Below are 22255 nucleotides of genomic sequence, written 5' to 3'. Positions count from 1 at the left end.
CCAATGAAGACAATACTCAACAATAACCTACCTTTATATGGCGGCTGAAATATCCAAAGCACTTCACAGATGTGTATTTAATCAACATTTGACAGTGAGCCACAGGAGGAGCTATGAGATGACCAAAACTCTGATTAAAGGCTTTTCATAGCATCTTGTATAAGGTGGACAAGATAAAAATGCAAAGAGGTTTATGGAGGGAGATTGATTACTCTGCCACCAGTGTTAAGATTGAAGATGGAGACTTCAGGAGGTTGTGGAGTTTGAGGGGGTGAGAGAAGAGGCCATGGAGGAATTTGAACCTCTGAATGGAAATTTTAAACATGGGCTGTTTTGCAAAGTCATCAGAGAACAAAATTAAAAATCACACAACGCCAGGTTATAGTCCAACAGGTTTATTTGGAAGCACTAGCTCCTTCATCAGGCGGTTGTGGAGTATAAGATCATAAGACACAGAATTTATAGCTAAAGTTTACAGTGTGATTTAACTGAAATAATATTTTGAAAAAGACCTGGATTGTTTGTTAAATCTCTCATCTTTTAGAATGAGCTTGCTGGTTTCAGTTCTTTCATATATAAATTCCAGAACTTTCTTAAAGTTACATTCTCAAGTGAACTTCAATAATAGGTGCCATGTTGGCCCAGATAAAGTATTGAAGGTGTCAGGTGCCCTGTGTGAGGCTGTCCATGTCCCAATGTTCAGTCTGATTCTAATCTAAAAAAGGGATTTACTGAATCTTACATGGATTCATGCAGTGTGTGTCTATCTGTGTGTCTGTGTCTGTGTAGTGTAGTGGGGTCACCTGTAGTGTAACATGAGCCCAAGGTCCTGGTTGAGGCCCTCCCTATGGATACAGAACTTGGCTATCAGCCTCTGCATGGACACTTTGCATTGTTGCTTGTCCCGAAGTCCGTTTGGGAGGATGATCACCCGAAGGTCCGAGGCCGAATGTCCCAGACTGCTGAAGCGTTCCCCGGCTGGGAGGGTACACTCCTGCCTCTTGATTGTTCTGCCATGTCCATTCATCCGTTGCCATAACCTCTGCTTGGTCTCACCAATGTACCATGCCTCAGGATACCCTTGCCTGCAGCGTAAGAGATAGACAACGTTGCCGAGTCACATCATGCGTAGATACCATATACATGGTGGGTGGTGTCCCCATGTGTAATGGTGACATCTGTGTCGACATTCTGACATGTCTTTCAGCGTCTACCGTGACAAGGTTGTATGGTGTTGGCCTGAAAGCTGGGCATTTTGCTATGTACAATGATCTGTTTGAGATTTGGTGGTTGTTTAAAGGTGAGAACTGGAGATGTGGGGAAGGTCTTGGTGAGGTGCTCATCCTCATTTATAAGGTGTTGCAGACTGCAAAGAACATGGCAGAGTTTTTCAGCTTCTGGGAAATCCTGGACAATGAAGGGTACCCTGTCGGTTACAGCTCATGTCCGTCTTCTGAGGAGGTCATTACGGTTTCTTACTGGGGCATGTCAGAACTGGTGGTTGATGAGTTGAGCATCGTACCCTGCTCTTATGAGGGCATCCTTGAGTACTTCCAAGTGCCATGATTTCCTGAAGAAGGGCTCATGCCCGAAACGTCGATTCTCCTTGGATGCTGCCTGACCTGCTGTGCTTTTCAGGCAACACATTTTCAGCTACTTCCAAGTGCCCGTCATGTTCCTCCTCATCTGAACATTTCCGGTGTACACGTAGGGTTTGTCTATAGAGGATGGCTGTTTTAATATGTTTCAGATGGAAGCTAAAGAAGTGTACCATTGTGAGGTTATCTGTGGGTTTGCGATAGAGTGAGGTGCTGAGGTGCCCATCCTTGAGGGAGATGCGTGTGTCCAAGAATGAGACAGATACTAGTGAGTAGTCCATGGTGAGTTTGATGGTGAGATGCAACTCATTGATATCACTGTCTAGTTGTTTCAGTGGCTCCTCACCATGAGTCCAGAGGAAGAAAATGTCGTCAATATACCTGGTGTATAGTATTGGTTGGAGGTCCTGCGTAGAGTAGAAGTCTTGTTCGAACCATGGCTTTCAGGACTGCATCATACAACCTTGTCATGGCAGATGCTGCAAGATGTGACAGAGTGTTGACATGGATACCACCATTACGCGTGGGGACACCTCCCACCATGTATGTGGCAGATAATCATGTGACTCGGCCAATGTTGTCTATCTCATACGCTACAGGCAAGGATGCCCCGGGGCATGGTACATTGGCGAGACTGAACAGAGGCTACGGCAACTGAATGGACACCATACAACAATCAACAGACAATCGAGGAACACTTCAGCGGTCTGGGACATTCAACCTCGGACCTTCAGGTGACCATCCTGCAAGGCGGACTTCAGGACAGGCAACAAGGCAAAGTGGCCGAACAGAGGCTGATCGCCAAGTTTGGTACCCATGGGGATGGCCTCAATCTGGATCTTGAGTTCAGAGCTCTTTCTCATATATGCTCATACATACATTCCCACAGACTTATACCCCATTACACTCAAACTCACACACATAAATACACTCACTCTCTCACAGACACTCATACACCACCCCTCCCCCCACCCCCAATACACACGCACATATAAGTTTGTGGGGTAATTTGTAGTTGCAGAATTACATTTTATTTTGTTCAAAAACTGCATGAATCCATGTAAGATTCTGTAAATCTGTTTTAGATTAGAATCAGTCTGACCATTGTGGCACAGACAGCCTCACACAGGACAGCTCACACCTTCAATGCATTATCTGAGCCAACATGGCACCTTTTATTAAAGTTCACTTGAGAATGTAACTTTAAGAAAGTTCTGGAATTTACATATGAAAGAACTGAAACTAGCGAGCTCATTCTAAAAGATGAGAGATTTAACAAACAATCCAGGTCTTTTTCAAAATATAATTTCAGTTACGTCACACTGTAAACTTTCGCTATTAATTCTGTGTCCTACGATCTTATACTCCACAACCACTTGATGAAGCACTAGAAAGCTAGTGCTTCCAAATTAACCTGTTAGAATATAACCTGGTGTTGTGTGATTTTTAACTTTGTACACCCCAGTCCAACACCGGCATCTCCAAATCATGAGAGAACAGGACAACGTCGTTTCCATTTTTGGACCCCATCTGCTGTAAAGCCTTCACAGTGCTGAGTATCTGATTGCTCAGCATAGTCTGACAACCCTCGCTGCTTTCAATGGGGACGATCACATCACCTCAAACTTAGGGCCATAGTGCAAACAGAGAGACAGGAAAATTACCTGTGAGCTCAGGTGTCATATCATGCTCTAAGCACTCTGTCTTTTGTCAAACAGATGCTGAAATGTCTTCACTGGGAAAACATTCCTCTGGCAGCAGCATTCCTGAAGGAAGCAGTCACTATACAAATGATGAACAGCCTATGGAACAAGTTCAAGGTAATCTTCGAAAACATCTTGCATAGTCCACAACTTTTATTTTGAAATTATTTGTTGAACAGGTTCAGAATAGAGTTTTAACAAAATAGACCAACTGAACTTTGCAATAAATTTCGGTGATTCTCTGTGGACATTTTTAACCAGGTGGCACATGGTTGGCACTGCCGCCTCACAGCACCGGGTTCAATTCCAGCCTCAGGTGACTGCATAGGTTTCCTCTAGGTGCTCCTTGTTTCCATCCACAGTCCAAAGATGTACAGGTTAGTTGGATAGGCCATGTTAAATTGCCCCATAGTGTCCAGGATAGGTGGATTATTCATAGTTAATGTTGCGTTGTGCTGCTAGGATGTGGGTCTGGGTGGGATGCCCTTTGGAGGGTTAGTGTAGACTCAATGGGCTGAGTGGCATCTTTCTACACTGTCAGGATTCTATCAAACACCTCACAGAGTCATAGATATGTACAGCTCAGAAACAGACCCTTTAGTCCAACTTATTCATGCCAAATAAATACTCTAAATTAATCTAGTCCTATTTGCCAGCATTTGATCCATATCCCGCTAAACCCTTTCTATTCATATACCCATCCAGATGCCTTTTAAATGTTGCAATTGCACCAGCCTCCACCACTTCCTCTAACACCTCATTCCATACACGTACCACCCTCTGTGTGAAAGAGTTGCCCCTCAGATCCCTTTTGAATCTTTCCCCTCTATGCCCCCTAGTTTTAGACACCCCCCCCCCCCCAGCCAGTATCCTTGTAAATCTTTTATGAACTCTTTCAAGTTACACAACATTTTTCAGATACATCATTCAGGAGTGAGGTGTGATGCCTATTTAACATGCTGTCTAATGTTGGCCATCACTGATGGGGTGTCAGTCTAGCATTCTGCCCACTCTTGACAGCAATGCGGCTTTGGTGGAGATTCACACAGAGTGTTACGAAGACCATTCAGCCCATAGTGCCTGTGCCAACCCTCTGAGGGAATCTGTCAGCCAGTCATATTTGTTACAAATGGCAGGGTGATCATACATGGAATAGTGTAGGTTAGATGGGCTTCAGATTGGTATGACAGGTTGGCGCAACATCGACGTAGAACATAGAACACTGTAATGTTCTATGTTCTACGTTCTATGTAGAAGGCAAGATAGGATTGTCTTCCAAAGGAATAATGCTAAGGAAAGAAACCAGGGAACGCCAGGCTGTAACCCAGGAATGACATCGGGAGACCCCTTGTGGGGTTAGCTGACCACTGTGCCCTTTACCAATTGGGCCATTTGCCCCCACATGAGCTGATACCCCCACCTTCAAGAATGTGAGCCACTGACGTAATTGAGAGTTCGGGTCTGGATCCACCTGTGCTGGAAAAAAGAGATAATGCTGAAACTTTTTGGTCTATTTTGTTCCTTGGAGAAGGAGAGCCCTCTGTACCAGTTTGCTCAACAATCCTGCTTGATAAACCTTCTCTCTCTCTCTCTCTCCCCACGACCTTTTGCGATAAGTAGGTCAATGAACTGGATATTCCACTTGGCCCCCAGATTGCAGTGGGCAGCAGATGGTTAAGATGCCTGGATCCTGTCCTGTAACAGACTGGGTAGGTGTGGGAACTCCCACTCCCCCAAACAGGACAGCCAGCTCTGGAAACCTTCCCCAACTGAGTCCTGGAGTCGCTCCAGGAGGGCCAGCAGCATTGACTGACAGATCTGCTTTTCTTTCACTAAAGGTTTATGCAAGTTTGGAGAAAGAGAATGAGAGGTGGGGTGGGGGGGGGGCGGGGCGGGGGAGGGGCGGTGGGGTTGGTGGGAGAGAGAGGGGACTGAGGGGGGAGAGTGGGGGCTGGGCGGGGAGAGAGAAAGAATGAGAGAAGAGAGAGAGGAGAGAGAGAAGAGAGAGGGGGGAGAAGAGAGAGAGAGAGAGAGAGAAGGGGGGGAAGAGAGAGAGAGGGAGAGAGAAGAGAGAGAGAGGAGGGAGAGAGAAAGAAGAGAGAGTGCGTGAGAGAGAGGGGGAGAGAGAGCACCTTCATCCTGAAGGATCTCCTCTCTCTCTCTCTGTCTCTCTCTTCCTGACCCTCCCTTTGTTGCTTCTTTCAAACTGGACAGCTTCTGATTGGTGTCCCGAACATTGGGTGCCTATCCGTTACACTGAAATGGATGAACTCAGCTGCAGTTAACTAAATATACCTTGAAATTTGCAACAAGTGCATTTTCTGCCCCCAGGGTGGGTTTAGCACCCAGATACAGTCGTCTGTTTCTCTTTTTCCCCCTGTGGTAAATCTAGTCTGTTTACTTGCGGAGTGTTTCCAGCGTGCTCTGCTTTCGGTTCAGATTTTCTAACTTTGCAATCATTTGCTCTGGTTCCCCTCATACCCCAGCCAGCTTGGCAAGTCACCACTGGGGCAGTGGAGCTTTCCAGACACAGAAGGCTGTGGAGGCCAAGTCATTGAGTGTACTGAACAGAGAGATTTATTCATAAGGGGATCGAGGGTTACAGCGAGGAGAACAGGGTTGAGAAACACATCAGCCACAATCGAATGGTGGAGCAGACTCGATGGGCTGATTGGCCTAATTCTGCTCCAATACCTTATGGTGTTATTCCGGCCACACTGAATGAGCCTTAGCCTCCAGCATAACCCCAGTCTTTCCATTTTGTGTATTGTGCTGTGAGCAGCTCCCATTGTTAGGCCTGCAGTGTTGTATTCTGTCTGAAGTTTGCCATTACGCCTGTTCTCCTGTATTGCTGGGATATTTAAACGATTTATCTACATGCAATGGTTGAAATGCACCTTGTGTTCTATTGCTCTGAGCTCATTATGCCATTTGGAGACTAAATGGTCTGGTTTTTACATTCTAGTCAAACCATCATCCCAGCTTCCACCATGATGAACGGAGTAAGAAAAGGTGACATTGAACTCGAACTATTAACTCAGTTTCTCTTTCCAAAAATGCTACCAGACCTGTTGCGTTTCTCCAGACTTTCAATTCTTATTATGAACAAAAAGATTTGAATTTATACAGTGCTTTTAAGGACCACTGGATGTCTCACCTGAAATGTCTCCACCTCCTGATGCTGCCTGGCTTGTTGTGTTCTTCCAGCCTCCTGCTGGTCTACTTTGGATTCCAGCATCTGCAGTTTTTTTTGTCTCAAATTACTTTACAGCAAGCAGGATGTTTTCTGTGTGTAACGGTCACTATTGTAATGTGGAAATTAGTACTCAGCAAGGTCTCCTAAGTAGCCAGGTAATCATGAACAAATAGAGTCAAGAAACAGAAACAGAAACAGACCCTTCGGTCCAACTCATCCATGCAGGAAACTAAACTATTTGACATGTCCCTCTAAACCTTTCCTATTCACTTGCCTGTCCAAATGTTGTAAATGTATCTTCCTCTAGCAGTTCATTCCATATACAAACCATCCTCTGTGTGAAAAAGTTGTCCCTCAGGTACCTTTTACATCTTCCCTTAAACCTATGCCCTCAACAGTTGAACTCCAGACCCGAGGGGAAAGAACTTGGCTATTCACCTTATCGCTGCCTCTCATGATTTGATAAACCTCCATAAGATCACCCCACCACCTCCTACACTAAATTATCCTGCTCTTACCTTTGTATTTGAACTTCTACACTGTAAACATACACACGTATATTTGTATCAATAATTATTGATGCTCACATAGGTTTATTTTTTATTTGTCAGAGATACAGTTTTCACAGCACAATCCACAAGCGTTTGATTCTGAACACATGAGTGAAGACCCTGGAGATTCCTGGGAGGTAAGAGAAAGATCTCAGCCGCACTCCAAAAACGTAGTGGAGTTGTCACAGGTGACCTCTGACCCTGACTCCTCCAGAGTTTCCCATGTCTGGCTGAGACAATTAAGGTAAATATAGTGGGATGTACCAGTACCCGTTCGGGCCTGTTTGAGTCTTGCGAGCCTGGAATGGGAGTTGGGGCCTGCAGATAGATTAGCAGTGTGGACACAAGGCCAATTTGATCATGTGCAATTTTTCGTTCAACCAGGCCCAGAAATGCCAATTCTGCCCTCAAGTGCCCTGTGCAAATCTGACATGGTCAGAAGGCAGGGAAATTCCCAACATTGAGTATTTCTTTACACAGTCCATTCCCTTTGATATCAACGCCCATGTTTCGGCAGAGGAGATATGTCAGCACAATCCTCTACATCCTAGCTGCAGCAAGCATCTGAGCAGAAATCCAACAAGTACCTATCCCATCCAATTCTTTCAAGTGTCCAAGTCTCTGAAATGTTCTCTCAGCATCCTCAATGGGGGCTGAGGATGACGGGGCTAGAATTGGGATTTGAATACAGCCCTATGCTTCACATATGGGCATAACATAAATCCAACATATGTTCAAAACAAAGAACCACCCTTCAGTTCCTGCAACCAGAAACCCGATTACAATGACTAATTCACAAGAACATTGTGTCATTTAAGACAACCCTCGGCTCACTGAAGAAATGAACTATGGTTTACGAGTGATCTTCGCTGTTTGTCAATATAAGAAGCCATTTGACGTACTTTATTTAAAATGTTCTGTCATAGAATCATAGGATCCCTGTAATGTGGAAGCAGGCCGTTCGGCCTATCGAGTCCGCACCCACCCTCCAAAGAGCATCCCACCCAAATCCACTCCCCCACCCTATCTCTGTAACCCCGCATTTACCCTGATAATCCACCTAACCTGCACATCTTTGGACAGTGGGAGGAAACTGGAGCATCCGGAGGAAACCCACACAGACACAGGGAGAATGTACATGCACATAAAAAGAATTCAGCTTGGAAATTACAATCAAAGTGTAATTGGAAAGTGCAATCAAATTCAGTTTGTCTCCTTACAATAGGACAGACGTGATAAACAGGAGCAAATTGTCATTAATTCAGAAAAGACGTAAAAGATGCATATTAAATCCAGTGTGGTTGGCATTTGTTGATTAAATGATATTCTAATTTTTCTAACAGTTTTTTAGAAGTCTCTTTCATTACAGAGAGACAACGGGTGGCAGTTTAACCTGAGGATTGTGACACTTAAGATACGGGGAGAGGTTGAGAAGGAGAGTCCTTTGTGATAACCTCAACTGGTGTGGGAATTGAAGCCACACTGTTAGCATCACTCTGTGATGCAAGCCAGCCAACTGAACTACCTGACTCCCAACAAGTGTAAATAAAGCATCTATAATCGTGCATAATTTGCACATGTAACACAGGAATATAAAAGATAGCACTACATAATGTACCACAATTATATGCATATGTTTCAGATGATAAAATTGCATGTTGTAAAATAGAAAAGTCTCCTCAACTCTGACCTTTTTTGCTAATTATTTAAATTCTAATTGCCAGCATTCACACCAATGAAACAGTTTCTCTTTGTTGAGTTATTAAGGGAAGGTGGTATATTTGGAGCCACACTAGAGGGCACTGTGGGCAGCAAAATGGATCATTCTGTGACATTTGTTGATTAAATGTTAATCTAATTTTCCTAAAAGTATTTTAAAAAGTCCTGTTTCAAGTTCCCATCTACTGAGATTTCCCCTTTAAATTGGCAGTTTGTTCAGGTTTCTAATTTTTCTACATCTAGAAGTGTTATCACACACAACTGAAAGACTTTCCCACCACTGAGTCACCATGACTTAATTTGGAGATGCCGGTATTGACTAGGGTGTAGAAAGTTAAAAATCATACCACACCAGGTTATAGTCCAATAGGTTTAATTAGAAGCTCTCTGAAAGTTAGTGTGCTTCCAATTAAACCTGTTGGACTATAACCTGGTGTTGTGTGAATTTTAAGCATGACTTAAAGCTTAGATTTCTATATATTCTAATCAACCTGTTCAGAGATGTTATGGACACACCTCTGGAGAAGGTGGGATGTGCGCTTGCTGGCTCAAGGCAGGGACAGTAAAACAAGAGCCCTTCAGGTTTGGATTCCTAGAACTTCAGTGCTGACCATTCTCAGCTGGGATTAAGTACAGCTATGTTCTCTCTGAATGAAACACCAATCAATGCGGAGTTGTTTAGGGGCAGTTTAAAGCATCTTTCATTTTCTGCTACATTGCAGAGCGCAGGGAACAATGGCGTTCATCCGGTGCCTACTCCTCAAGAGCGGAACGGGAAAGCCAACCTTGGTGTCGCACGAAGCCTCGTTTGGTAAAAAGCTGACCATTCAAACATCTCACCTGTAGTGTTTGCCAATATCCTGAATGCTCCTAAGTGTAATCCAGCCTAAGTGAGGGGAAAATCCAGCCCTCCAGGATTTGGGACAGACTCGATGGATCAAATAGTCCCTCTAGTGCTGTATGAGACCGAGTCTCTGCCACATCAGCTGAGCTCAGTTGGGTTTGTGACAGTGCTGTCTCACAGTGCCTAGACTAGGAATGCATCAGCCAGAGTCCCTGTTCCTGATTACTATCTGCACCCTCCTGACGAGGACCCAGAGCCCAGGATGGTTAAGTCTGTGTTCAGATTATCCACCTGTTAAATCAGGAGTGATATTACATTCGGCATTTCCCACCTACTCCTGATAAGAGCATTGAGTACAGGAGTTGGGAGGTTATGTTGCAGCTGTACAGGGATATTGGTTAGGCCACTTTTAGAATACTGTGTGCAGTTCTGGTCTCCGATAGGAAGGATGTTGTGAAACTTGAAAGAGTTCAGAAAAGACTCACAAGGATATTGCAGGGCTGGAGGGTTGAGCTATATGGAGAGGCTGAATGGGCTAGAGCTGTTTTCCCTGGAGCGTCAAAGGCTGAGGGGGTAACCTTATAGAGGTTTATAAAATCATGAGGGACATGGAGAGGTTAAATAGACAAGCTCTTTTCCCTGGGGCGGGTGAATCCAAAAATAGAAGGCATAGGTTTAAGTTGAGAGGGGAAAGATATAAAAGGGACCTAAGGGGTAACTTTATAACACAAAGGGTTGTGCGTGTATGGAATGTGAGGCCAGGGGATGTGGTGCAGGCTGGTACAATTGCAGCATTTAAAAGACAGCTGGTTGGGTATATGAATAGGAAGGGTTTAGAAGGATACAGGCCAAGTGCTGTCAAATGGGGCTAGTTTATGTTAGGATATCTGGTCAGTGTGGACTGAAGCATCTGTTTTTGTGCTATACATCGCTATGACTCCCTTGTTAGTCAAGAACCTGTCCACTTCTATCTTCCCGAGGTAGGGACAGGTAATAAAAGCCATGGTGCGACTACACCTTGCCCAAGTCCCTGGCTGTGAATCCAAATTCAGCAGGGTCCCTGAGAGCATTGGATGCCCTGATTGGACCTTGACATTACCCCTATGCCAGGTGCTGTGGTCTTGAAGTCCTGATGCCCTGTCATTCAAAGTTGCTCTCATACTTAAAAGCTGACTTTCCAGGCTTAGTACTGGACACATAGACTGGTACCATACCCTCTGTTGGAACCTATTCTCTGTCATCAGTCAGTGTCTTCAAAAGAGGGGAGAGAATTTATACAGATGTGAGATTTATGAAATCAGGAGGGGCATGGATAGGGTGAGTAGCCAAGGTTTATCCCCTGGGGTAGGGAAGTCCAGAACTAGAGGGCATAGGTTTAAGGTGAGAGGAGAAAGATATAAAAGGGACTTAAGGGGCAACTTTTTCACAGGGAGGGTGGTGCGTGTATGGAATGAGCTGCCAGAGGAAGTGGTGGAGGCTGGTACAGTTACAATATTTAAAAGGCATCTGGATAGGTATATGAATAGGAAGGGTTTGGATGGATATGGGCCATATGTTGGAAAATGGGACTAGATTAATTTAAGATACCTGATCAGCACTAACAAATTGAACCAAAGGGTCTGTTTCTGTGCTGTACATCTCTATGATAGACCAAATGGCCTCCTGTATCAATTATTTCTCTGGTAATGTGAGTGTAGATGATGAGACAGGAACTTATTGCCAGTCCTGACTGGTTTTGAGGAGTTAACAGGGATTGGTATAAAGTGCAGTTTATGAGTTTACCTTGTTTTTGTTAGGCTGGGCTCACATTTACACCAAAGCAGGTGGAGACATGGGAAGCAAAAGACAGAAGTTTCTGGAAAACCTCAGCAGGTCTGGCAGCATCTGGGCAGAGAAATCAAAGTTAACATGTTCTGAGGAAGGGTCATCAGACCCGAAACGTTAACTCTGATTTCTTTCCACAGATACTGCCAGACCTGCTGAGCTTTTCCAGCAACTTCTGTTTTTATTTCTGATTTACAGCATTCACAGTTCATTTGGCTTTTGTGAGGGACACTGGGGCATTTCATTCCCTCAGGGACTTGAGCAAACCTACTGGTGATTTATGATAATCCACCATTGCCACTTGTTCGTTTCACTAAAACAACGCAGACTGTGTTATTTTGTTGCATAGTTCTCTAGAAATTGTTACATGAAGATACGGTCTTAGTACAGTGTTATTCCTGCATCGAGAAACCTCAAGCGATTTGCAAAGGCTGTCAGGATAAATAATTTATGAATTGTATGCAGCCAGCCATTCTGTTTGCTTTTATTTTGAAGCTCAGTGAACAGCAATCAGAATCACTCAGGGGGGAAGAGTGAAGACCAACGAAGAGATGAAGTGGAGAAATACGATTCCGATAGCTGGAGCAGTGATGAGGATCTGCCTCGTTCCTCCTGTAGAGTACCTGCTCCCCCTACAGGTGAGCTTCAGAATGGCATATCCTCCAAACCAGATGCGCAGTCAAGAAACATTCCATTCCAGGTGTCTTCTGCTGGAAGAGTCACATGATGATCAAGAAACCCATGTCAATTCTCGGGAAAATCCCAAATGGCTCACAGATCTCCTTCAGGTCTGGTCTTCCTTACCTGGCCTGGTCTATATGTGAGTTCCCTAACCCCTTTCTTTCTCAACAGTAAACACTGATGCAGCAAATTCATTTATACCATCTCTCCTATCTCCTGTGGTTCCAATACATAGATGACCCACTCAGCCATGTTCCTGTAAGTGCTATGATGTCCCAGTCCCATATTCCCATACATGTCCTGAGTTCACTTGTGTTGCTTGTTAGACTCCTTGCATTGAAATAATTGCGGTTTAATTCTTCAAAGTGACCTTAATCTCTGACTTGCCTTTTCTAATTTAAGTTTTTTTAAAATTCAGAACCATCCTCATCTGCCTCTCTATCCTCACTACTACTCAGGCTTCCCCCCACCTTCTGCCCAATATTAGTCTGATGGCTCCCCAATAGCATTGTCAAATTTCCCCTCCAGGATATTGGTTCCCCTCCAGTTCAGGTGAAACCTGTCCCTTTCAAACAGATCTTTTATGCCTCAGAAGAGCTCTCAATGATCTAAAAACCTGAATCCCTGCCCACTGCACCATATCTTCAGCCATTGACTTATCTGCCCTGACTTCTTATTCCTCTTCCCACTCACAGGTAGCACTGAGAGTAATCCAGAGATAACTACCCTTGAGGTTCTCCTATCTTAATGCAGGCTGACGCACTTGCGTAGTTCTAAGGCATTGGTCAGCATCTCAGTGTTGTTTGTGGGACATCTCTCCATGCGAATTGATTGCTATGTTTGTCTGTATTAAAGCCGAAAACCTACATTTTAAAGCTTTTGGAGTGGCTTGAGGAAGTGAAAGATGCTGTATAAACTCAATTTCTTTCTTAATCGAGAACCCACTGAAACACTGAGAGGTGATGGCTGCACTCGGCTATTAATCCAGTAACTCAATTAGTGTCCTGAGGAAACCACGTTTGAATCCCACCATGTCAGAATTTGAATTCAATATAAATTATCTGAAAATAAGCATCTATTGATGACCATGAAACCATTCTCAATTGACCCACCTGGCTCATTCAGGTCCTTCAGGGAAGAAAATTTGTCATTCTCACCTGGTCTGGCCTACATGTGACTCCAGCCCCATAGCAATGTGGTTGACTCTCAATGGCCCAGCAAACTATTCAGTGGTGCCAATCACTACAAAGTTTCTTTCAGGGGCAATTAGGGATGGGCAATAGATACTGGCCAGCTAGCAACTCACAAATTAATTAAAATAAAAACGCAGTCACAGATTTCTGGCAGTGATCACTTCATTTGCTATGTTAATGAGTGACATAAAATCAAAACCATTTTGTGTGGCTCTTTCTAAGGTAACAAATACTTGTCAATGAGTGAGATACAAATCAGAACCGTTTTGTGTAGCTCTTTCAAGATAACAACGATCAGGTTAATACTTAGTTACCCTCATACTCCTGCGTCTAGCTTCCTGGCTTATTAGGTTTGTATTCCAAATGACACAAACAGGAAAAGAAAGTGGAGACTACATGACAATCGCAGTCCAGCCCCTTTAAGCACCCCCCAAGTTTATAAAGTTCTTTAGTCGCCACTTTCTTATAACAGAAAAGGGTGACAGTAGATTGGAAGGTTGTTGTGTTAGATGATAAGGTAACACTGATGCAGTATTTAGATAGCCACATTGTGTTCCCACCAGCTCCACAGCTATAGGCCAAGAGCTTGAAAATGAGATTAGTGTAATCAGATCTTTGTAGACCAACATGGACATGATGGGCTGCATGGCCTCGTTCAGTGCTGCAGATGTCTATGAGAAACAGCCCCAGCAAATGTTCCCCACTCTGCGTTCACAGCGTGAGCAATTTTCATTGCTGATGCGATTCACTTGGTTAGATTCTGCACACAGAGGTAGAGGGTGTGTGTGGTAGGGTGTGGCAGCAATGTGGACCAGTAAGTCGAAGATTTATTCAACAGTGACACCCTGAATCTTTTGGGCTCGGAACCTTTTAGTTCTCACTGGAGTGAAAGCAGATGGCTCTACCCAGCACTGCAGCTACAGATCTCCCTGTGCTGCTCACTCTGATTCCAATTCCCCACACAAGGCCATGCCTCGAAGTGGGATTGTCCCAGGGTGTCTGACTGGGTAAGCAGTCCAGGGTAGTTTGTTCAGAGGTGCCCAACTGTACCCTCAAGGGAGCTCAAGGAGGGCTGCTAGGGGCCTGGGTGGCAAAGTGGCTCAATGGATAGCATTACTTTCTCACAACACCAGGGACCTGGGTTCGATTCCAGCCTCAGGCGACTGTCTATCTTTTCACATTCTCCCCCTATCTGCTTGGGTTTCGTCTGGGTGCTCTGGTTTCATCCCACAGTCCAAAGATGTGCAGATTAGGTATATTGGCCATGTTAAAGCACCCTGTAATCTACAAGCTAGGTGGATTGGCCATGGGAAATGTGGGGATGTGGTGCCAGAGGTGGGTCTGCATGGGAGGCTCTTCAGGAGGGTCAATGCAGACTCAATGGGCCGAATAGCCTCTAATTGCACTTTAGGGATTCTATGATTTTAATTAAAGGGTCAGAAGGTATCAGTGAGGCATAATACAGCACCACCGAAACTCAGCTTCTGCTTAGCAACATTATACAGCACGGAAACAGGCCCTTCAATCCAACCAGTCCATGCCGAATGTTATCCTGAACTAAACTATCTTATCCTGTCCCTCAGGATTCCCTCCAACAACTTGTCCACCACCAACATCAGGCTCACTGGTCTATAATTCCCTGGCTTGTCTTTACCACCCTTCTTAAACAGTGGCACCGCATTAGTCAACCTCCAGTCTTTCGCCACCTCACCTGTGACTATCGATGATACAAATATCTCAGCAAGGTACCCAGCAATCACTTCTTTGGCTTCCCACAGAGTTCTAGGGTACACCTAATCAGGTCCTGGGGATTTATCCACTTTTATGTGTTTCAAGACATCCAGCACTTCATCCTTTGTAATATGGGCAGTTTTCAAGATGCCACCATCTATTTCCCTATATTCTATATCTTCCATTTCCTTTTCCACAGTAAACACTGATACAAATTACTCGTTTAGTATCTTCCCCCATCTTCTGCTGCTCCACATAAAGGCCGCCTTGCTGATCTTTGAGGGGACTTATTTTCTCCCTAGTAACCCTTTTGTCCTTAATATATTTGTAAAAACCCTTTGGATTCTCCTTAACCCTATTTGCCAAAGCTATCTCATGTCCCCTTTTTGCCCTCCTGATTTCCCTCTTAAGTAAACTCCTACTTCCTTTATACTCTTCTAAGGTTTCACTCGATCTATCCTGCCTATACCTGGCATATGTTTCCTTCTTTTTCTTAACCAAATCCTCAATTTCTTTAGTCATCCAGCATTCCCCTATACCTACCAATCTTTCCTTTGACAGGAATATACTTTCTCTGGATTCTTGTCATCTTATTCCTGAAGGCCTCCCATTTTCCAGCCATCTCTTTGCCTGCGAACATCTGCCCCCAATCGGCTTTTGAAAGTTCTTGCCTAATACCGCCAAAATTAGCTTTTCTCCAATTTAGAATTTCAACTTTTAGATCTGGTCTATCCTTTTCCATCACTATTTTAAATCTAGTACAATTATGTCGCTGGCCCCAAAATGCTCCCCCACTGACACCTCAGTCACCTGCCCTGCCTTATTTCACAAGAGTAAGGTCAAGTTTTGCATCTTCTCTAGTAGGTACATCCACATACTGAATCAGAAAATGTTCTTGTATACAGTTAATGAATTCCTCTCCATCTAAACCCTTAACATTATGGCAGTCCCAGCTGATATTTGGAAAGTTAAAATCCCCCACCATAACCACCCTACTATAGCTGAGATCTCCTTACAAATTTGTTTCTCAATTTCTCACTGGTTTTTAGAGGGTCTAGAATACAATCCCAATAAGGTGATTATCCCTTTCTTATTTCTCAGTTCCACCAAATAACGTCCCAGGATGTATTTCTCAGAATATCCTCCCACAGCACAGCTGTAATGCTATCCCTTATCAAAAACGCCACTCCCCCTCCTGTCTTGCCTCACTTTCTATCCTTCCTGTAGCATTTGTATCCTGGAACATTAAGCTGCCAGTCCTGTCCATCCCTGAACCATGTTTCTGTAATTGCAATGATATCCCAGTCCCATGTTCCTAACCATGCCCTGAGTTCATCTGCCTTCCCTGTTAGGCCTCTTGCATTGAAATAAATGCTGTTTAATTGGTTGTTTTGAAGAAGCAATTGATTTAGCTCTTGGGGCTAAATGGAGATATGGGGAGAGAGTGTATGGGGAGAGAACGCGAAGAGGGTACTGAATTGAGTGATCAGCCATGATCATGTTGAATGGCAGAACACACTCAAAGGGCCGAATGGCCAACTCCCATTCCTATTTTCTATTTTTATAAAATACGCTGCACATTCACAATGACCCAAAAGAGTTTTTACATCAAGGTCTTTCTCGAACTTCACCAAGCTCTTTGTGTTTCCCTCTGCATACATTAGGTAAGCCCATGGTGTCAGAGGTCGAGTTGATCAGCTGGCCTGTGGTGAAGACTCCATTGGGCAGTAGGTACTCTGGGATGAACCTCGAGACTCTCATTGGAAACCTTCATCAGCAGCTGGAACACCAGCAACCTCTTAAGGAGTTTATGGTATGTCTTAATCTCCACATGGGTTATGCTGCACATCCTTGTTCCTGAGATGTTTGGCCAGATGGTCAACATGATTTAGCATTCAGTTTCCTCAGGGTTGCTCACACTCCACCACCTCTTCATGGGTGAGGCAGAGGTCAGAGGGCAGTGAGTGTGCCGAGTATAGAGTCAGGGCATTGACAAGGACTAAGTTAAGACCTGTGAATTTGAAAGACCATTGAATGCTGAGTTAGTAAGCCTGTGGGGGTGGACATAGCCAATTGGGAGGGCACTGAGAGTTAGTGCCAAATCAAAAGAGGGAGAGTTTTATGTGTGAGGTGACTGGTAGGTGCCAGCAATAAAATGAAATGTAATTAAATTTTCCCACACCTTCCTGCAATTTCGTTTGAGCAGTCTGGCAATGGGGGGAGAACCATTTAATAGCTCAGAAAACATCATCTGATGTCTTCGTTTCATATGTATTTTAAAACACTTTTTTTTTCCTTGGTTTATGATGTTTGCACTACATTGTTTGTGAAGTTTACCCAGAAATTGACTATTCCCATGACTCCCATTCATTGAGAAAAAGTGATAGACTGCCAATCCCTACTGCAATCCCCTGAGAATAATGACCAATCAGAGTCCAGATGCCTGATAGACAATTGACAATAGACAATAGGTGCAGGAGTAGGCCATTCAGCCCTTCGAGCCTGCACTGCCATTCAATATGATCATGGCTGATCATTCCTAATTAGTATCCTCTTCCTGCCTTATCTCCATAACCTTTGATTCCACTATCATTGAGAGCTCTATCCAACTCTTTCTTAAATGAATCCAGAGACTGGGCCTCCACTGCCCTCTGGGGCAGAGCATTCCACACAGCCACCACTCTCTGGGTGAAGAAGTTTCTCCTCATCTCTGTCGTAAATGGTCTACCCCGTATTTTTAAGCTGATCTAAGCTAATCGGCTACGATTGACAGTTCACAGATTCAGCTGCGTCTCCATGCCAACCATGATGCAACCAATTAGAACCCTCTTCTCATACTGTATACAGTAGTGATCCCTTTAATTGAAAATAGGAGCAGCAGGAGGCCATTCAGCCCTTCAAGTCTGCTCTAGTATTCAATGTGAATACCAGATCATCCAACTCAGTCCCTGTGTTCCCGTTATCACCCTTTGATCCCTTCAGCCCTAAAAACTCCTTCTTGAAAACGTTCAATGTTATGGCTTCAGCCACTTCCTGTGGCAGAGAATTCTACATGTCGCTGACTGGGTGAAGAAATTTCTCCTCATCTCAGTCCTAAATGGCCTACGCCATATCTGGATCTGGATGTCCTGAGAGCATCATTTATTCCGACCAGGGCAAACGTTCATACTTTGGTGTCTTGTGTGTCAGTGGTGCTGAGTGTGAGATGAAAAGCTGAGACTTTAGCATCTCTTTTTGGTAATAAAGTCAGTTCTAGTATTGTAGCCCTTAGAGTTACCAGCTCAACATCTGGAACAACCATGCACTAACAGAGAAATCATGTTTAAAAGTGCTTGAATGCTGAGTCTTACCTGATTGACATGACTTCCAAAAAAAAAATTGGAAGATTAAGTTAAATAAACGAAAGCGATTCTTCATTTCAAACTCGGGTGATTTGCATGTTATTTATTCCTCAGTGAATTGATTTACAACCTGGACCCGAATGAGTGATAGAGGCAGCTGCACTCTCTCGAGACTTCGTTTGATCGAAATCGCTTGGCACTTGTTAAAAGCTATTGCCATATGTTTTAGTCAGATTGCCTGATGTAAACCACTAATCATCTCCTAGTTAAATCTTTTAATGGTATTGTGATGATATTATCCAGCTCAGAAAGTGTCGTGTAGCACAGTGGTAATGTCCCTGCTTCTGGATCAGGAGACTGGGATTAAATCTCACCTGCTCCAAAGGTGTGTAATAACAACTCTGAACAGGTTGACTTAAAAAATATCAATTATCCAGCTCTGCAGGCTGTTCTAATCAGGTACATGGTTAGGGAAGGTTGAGTGGAATATGGGCCAAATGCAGGAAATTGGGATTTGTTCCATTTATGAAACCAGTTCATCATGGATGAGTTGGACCAAAGGGCCTGTTTCTGTGCTGTATGACTCTTGTCAACTATGCTGAATCAATTATTGGGAACACGTTTGCCTGCCACATTAATGGGAGTACGTGGAGCAGTCACATTTGTAATTATAGCAATAACACTTGACGAATACTAAGGTTGATGCTCAAGGACTGAATCCCTCATTATGATATTTGTGTCATTGACAGCCACAGGTGAGGTGCCACATGACTGGAGGTTGGCTAACATTTTGCTTTTATTTAAGAAAGGATGTAGAAAAATCCAGAGTCAAAAAGGGTGATGCTGGAAAAGCACAGTAGGTCTGGCAGCATCTGAGGAGCAGGAGAGTCAACACTTCAGGCATAAGTACTTCATCAAGAAATTGGGGAGGGAGCAAGGGGGCTGAGAGATCAATAGAGGGTAAGGGTGGGGCTGGGGCAAAGGTAACTGGGAAAGTGATAGGTAGATGCAGTGGGGGTGATTTTGATAGGTCGGTGGGTGGGTGGAGCAGATAGCTGCGAAGGAGGATGGACAAGTAGGACAGGTCAAGAGGGCTGTGCCAAGTAGGAGGCCTCTGAACTTTGTCAGTGGTGGGTTAGTTGTTGGAGGGGATTCTAAGGGACCGGATATATGTGCATTTTGAAAGGCAAAGACTGATTAGGGATAGTCAAACTGGCTTTGTGTGTGGGAAATTGTGTCTCACTAACTTGCTTAGGTTTTTGGAGAGGTGACAAAGAAGATTAATGAAGGTAGAGTGGTAGATGTTGTCCATATGGACTTCAGCAAAGCATTCAACAAACATGGTAGACTGGTTAGCAAGGTTAGATCTAACGGAATCTGGGAGAGTTAGCCAGTTGGTACAAAATCACTTGAAGGTAGGAGAGAGAGGGTGGTATTAGAGGGCTGCTTTTTGGGCTGGAGCCTGTATCCAGCAGTGTGCACAAGGGTTGGTGCTGGGTCCACTGCTTTTCATCATTTATATAAATGATTTGAATGTGAACATAGCAGGTATGGTTAGTAAGTTTGCAGGTGGTACCAAAATTGGTGGAGTAGCGGACAGCCAATAAGGTTAACTCAGAGTGCAACAGGATCTTAAATGGACCAATGGGCCAAAGAGTGGCAGATGGAGTTTATAACGTGAGATGTTGAATTTTGGTAAGGCAAACCAGGTCAGGACTTGCACAGTTAATGGAAGGGGCCTGGGGAGTGTTGCCTAACAAAGAGTCCTCAGAGTGCAGGTATATAGTTCCTTGAGTTGCAGGTAGGCAGTGTAGTGAAGAAGGCATCTGGCACACTTGATCATTGATCAGACCATTGAGTATAGGAGTTGGGATGTCATGTTGCAGCTGTATAGGATATTGGTGAGGCCACTTTTAGAATACAGTTCTGGTTGCCCTTCTAAAGGAAGGATGTTGTTAAACTTGAGACAACAAAGAAAAGATTTACAAGGGCATTGCCAGGACCGGAGGGCTTGAGTTATAGGGAGAAGCTAAACAGGCCGGGTCTTTTTTTCCTGGAACATCAGAGGCTGAGGGGTGACCTTATAGGGGTTTATAAAATCATGAAGGGCATGGATAGGATAAATTGACAAGGTTTGGAGTCCAAAACTATAGGGGAAAGATTTAAAACTTAACATTTTCATGATGTGTGTATGGAATGAGCTGCCAGAGCAAGTGATGGACGCAGGTACATTTTCAATACTCCAAAGGGCATCTGGATGGGTTATGAATAGGAAGGATTTAGAGGGATGTAGGTCAAATGCTGGTAAATGAGACTAGATTAGATTGGGAAACCTGGTCAGCCTGGACATTGAATCAAAGGGTCTGTTTCCATGCTATATGACTCTGACTGTATGTAGTCCATTACAAGGCTTCAGTGTGGAAACAGGCCCTTCGGCCCAGCAAGTCCACACTGACCCTCTGAAGTGAAACCCACCCAGACCCATTTCCCCACCCTATATTTACCCCTGACTAATGCACCCAACCCACACATTGATGAATGCTGTGGGCAATTTGGCATGGCCAATTCACCTGACCTGCACATCTTTGGATTGTGGGAGGAAACCGGAGCACCTGGCAGAAACCCACACAGACACAGAGAGAATGTGCCATCTCCACACACACAGTTGCCCATGTTGGAATCAAACCCAGGTCCCTGGTGTTGTGAGGCAGCAGTGCTAACCACTGAGCCACACTGCCGTCCCTGCTTCTCTCTGGGAAATAACAATATCATATTTGGGATCCCCAGAGATTTTCATTCTTTAATTTTAATGAAAAGAAACTTGAAGTTGAAATCTTTGGGAAAGAGTTCACAGGAGAGAATGAGGGGAAGTTCTTTCTCACTTGTGCTATCTGAAAAGACGGCCGAATCAGATTTTGAAGGAACCTTCAAGATGTAACTGGACAGGTTTTAACAGAGAACAAATTTGGTTGGTTATGGGGGAGAAATGCTGGGGGTTGGGAGTTAATTTAAAGCTCTTTCAAAGTGCCTGAAAAGACTCAATGGGCTGAATGCCTGTGTGGAGTTTGCACATTCTCCCCGTGTCTGTGTGGGTTTCCTCCGAATGCTCCAGTTTCCTCCCACAATCCAAAGATGTGCAGGTTAGGTGAATTGGCCATGCTAAATTCCCCACACTGTTCGGGGATGTGTGAGTTGGTGCATTAGTCAGGGGTAAATATAGGGTAGGGGAATGGGTCTGGGTGGGTCACTCTTCAGAGGGTCGATGAGGACTTGTTGGGCCGAAGGGCCTGTTTCCACAATGAAGCCTTGTAATGGGCTACATACAGTCAGACTCATACAGCGTAGAAACAGATCCTTTGATTCAACTGTCCATCCTGACCAGGTTTCCCAATCTAATCTAGTTCCATTTGCCAGCACTTGGTCTATATCCCTCTAAACCCTTCCTATTCATATAGCCATCCAGATGCCCTTTAAAGTGTTATAACTGTACTCGCCTTCATCGCTTCTGCTGGCAGCTAATTCCATACACGCATCAATCTCTGCATGAAAAGGCTACCCCTCAGGTCCTTTTTAAATCTTTCCCCTCTAGTCTCTGTGCTGTACATCTATCAGGTTATGAGGAGTGGAATGGGAACATACATTGGAGGGGTCAGACGTGAATAGCCTCACAGAATCATGAAAGGTCTGTGGCTCATATCTGTTTGTAATTGTATTTGTCAATAAATTTGATCAAACTAAGTTAGATTTGAAACAACTTGTTGCTCCTTCCTTAAGCATAGGAGCCATTCAGCCCTTCAAGCCTGCTCCACCATTCAATATGATCTTGGCTGATCCTCTAACTCAATATCATATTCCCCCACTGCTTGAACAAAGC

General features: G+C 44.2%; 1 protein-coding gene across 1 annotated transcript in view; it reads left to right on the top strand.

Moving 5' to 3' along the window:
- Window positions 1-22255, top strand: part of ptpn20 (protein tyrosine phosphatase non-receptor type 20) — a 254022-nt gene that overhangs the window by 194909 nt on the left and 36858 nt on the right. The window contains exons 33-38 of the mRNA XM_060854122.1: window positions 911-986; window positions 3317-3418; window positions 7109-7185; window positions 9490-9578; window positions 11931-12073; window positions 16705-16853. Coding sequence (XP_060710105.1) covers window positions 911-986; window positions 3317-3418; window positions 7109-7185; window positions 9490-9578; window positions 11931-12073; window positions 16705-16853 — 636 coding nt within the window. The remainder of the gene's footprint in view (window positions 1-910; window positions 987-3316; window positions 3419-7108; window positions 7186-9489; window positions 9579-11930; window positions 12074-16704; window positions 16854-22255) is intronic.

This window comes from Hemiscyllium ocellatum, chromosome 43 (assembly GCF_020745735.1).
Source record: "Hemiscyllium ocellatum isolate sHemOce1 chromosome 43, sHemOce1.pat.X.cur, whole genome shotgun sequence".
Taxonomy (NCBI): Eukaryota; Metazoa; Chordata; class Chondrichthyes; order Orectolobiformes; family Hemiscylliidae; genus Hemiscyllium; species Hemiscyllium ocellatum.
The sequence above is the reverse complement of the archived record's forward strand: the minus strand, read 5'-3'. Positions and strand labels throughout refer to the sequence as shown.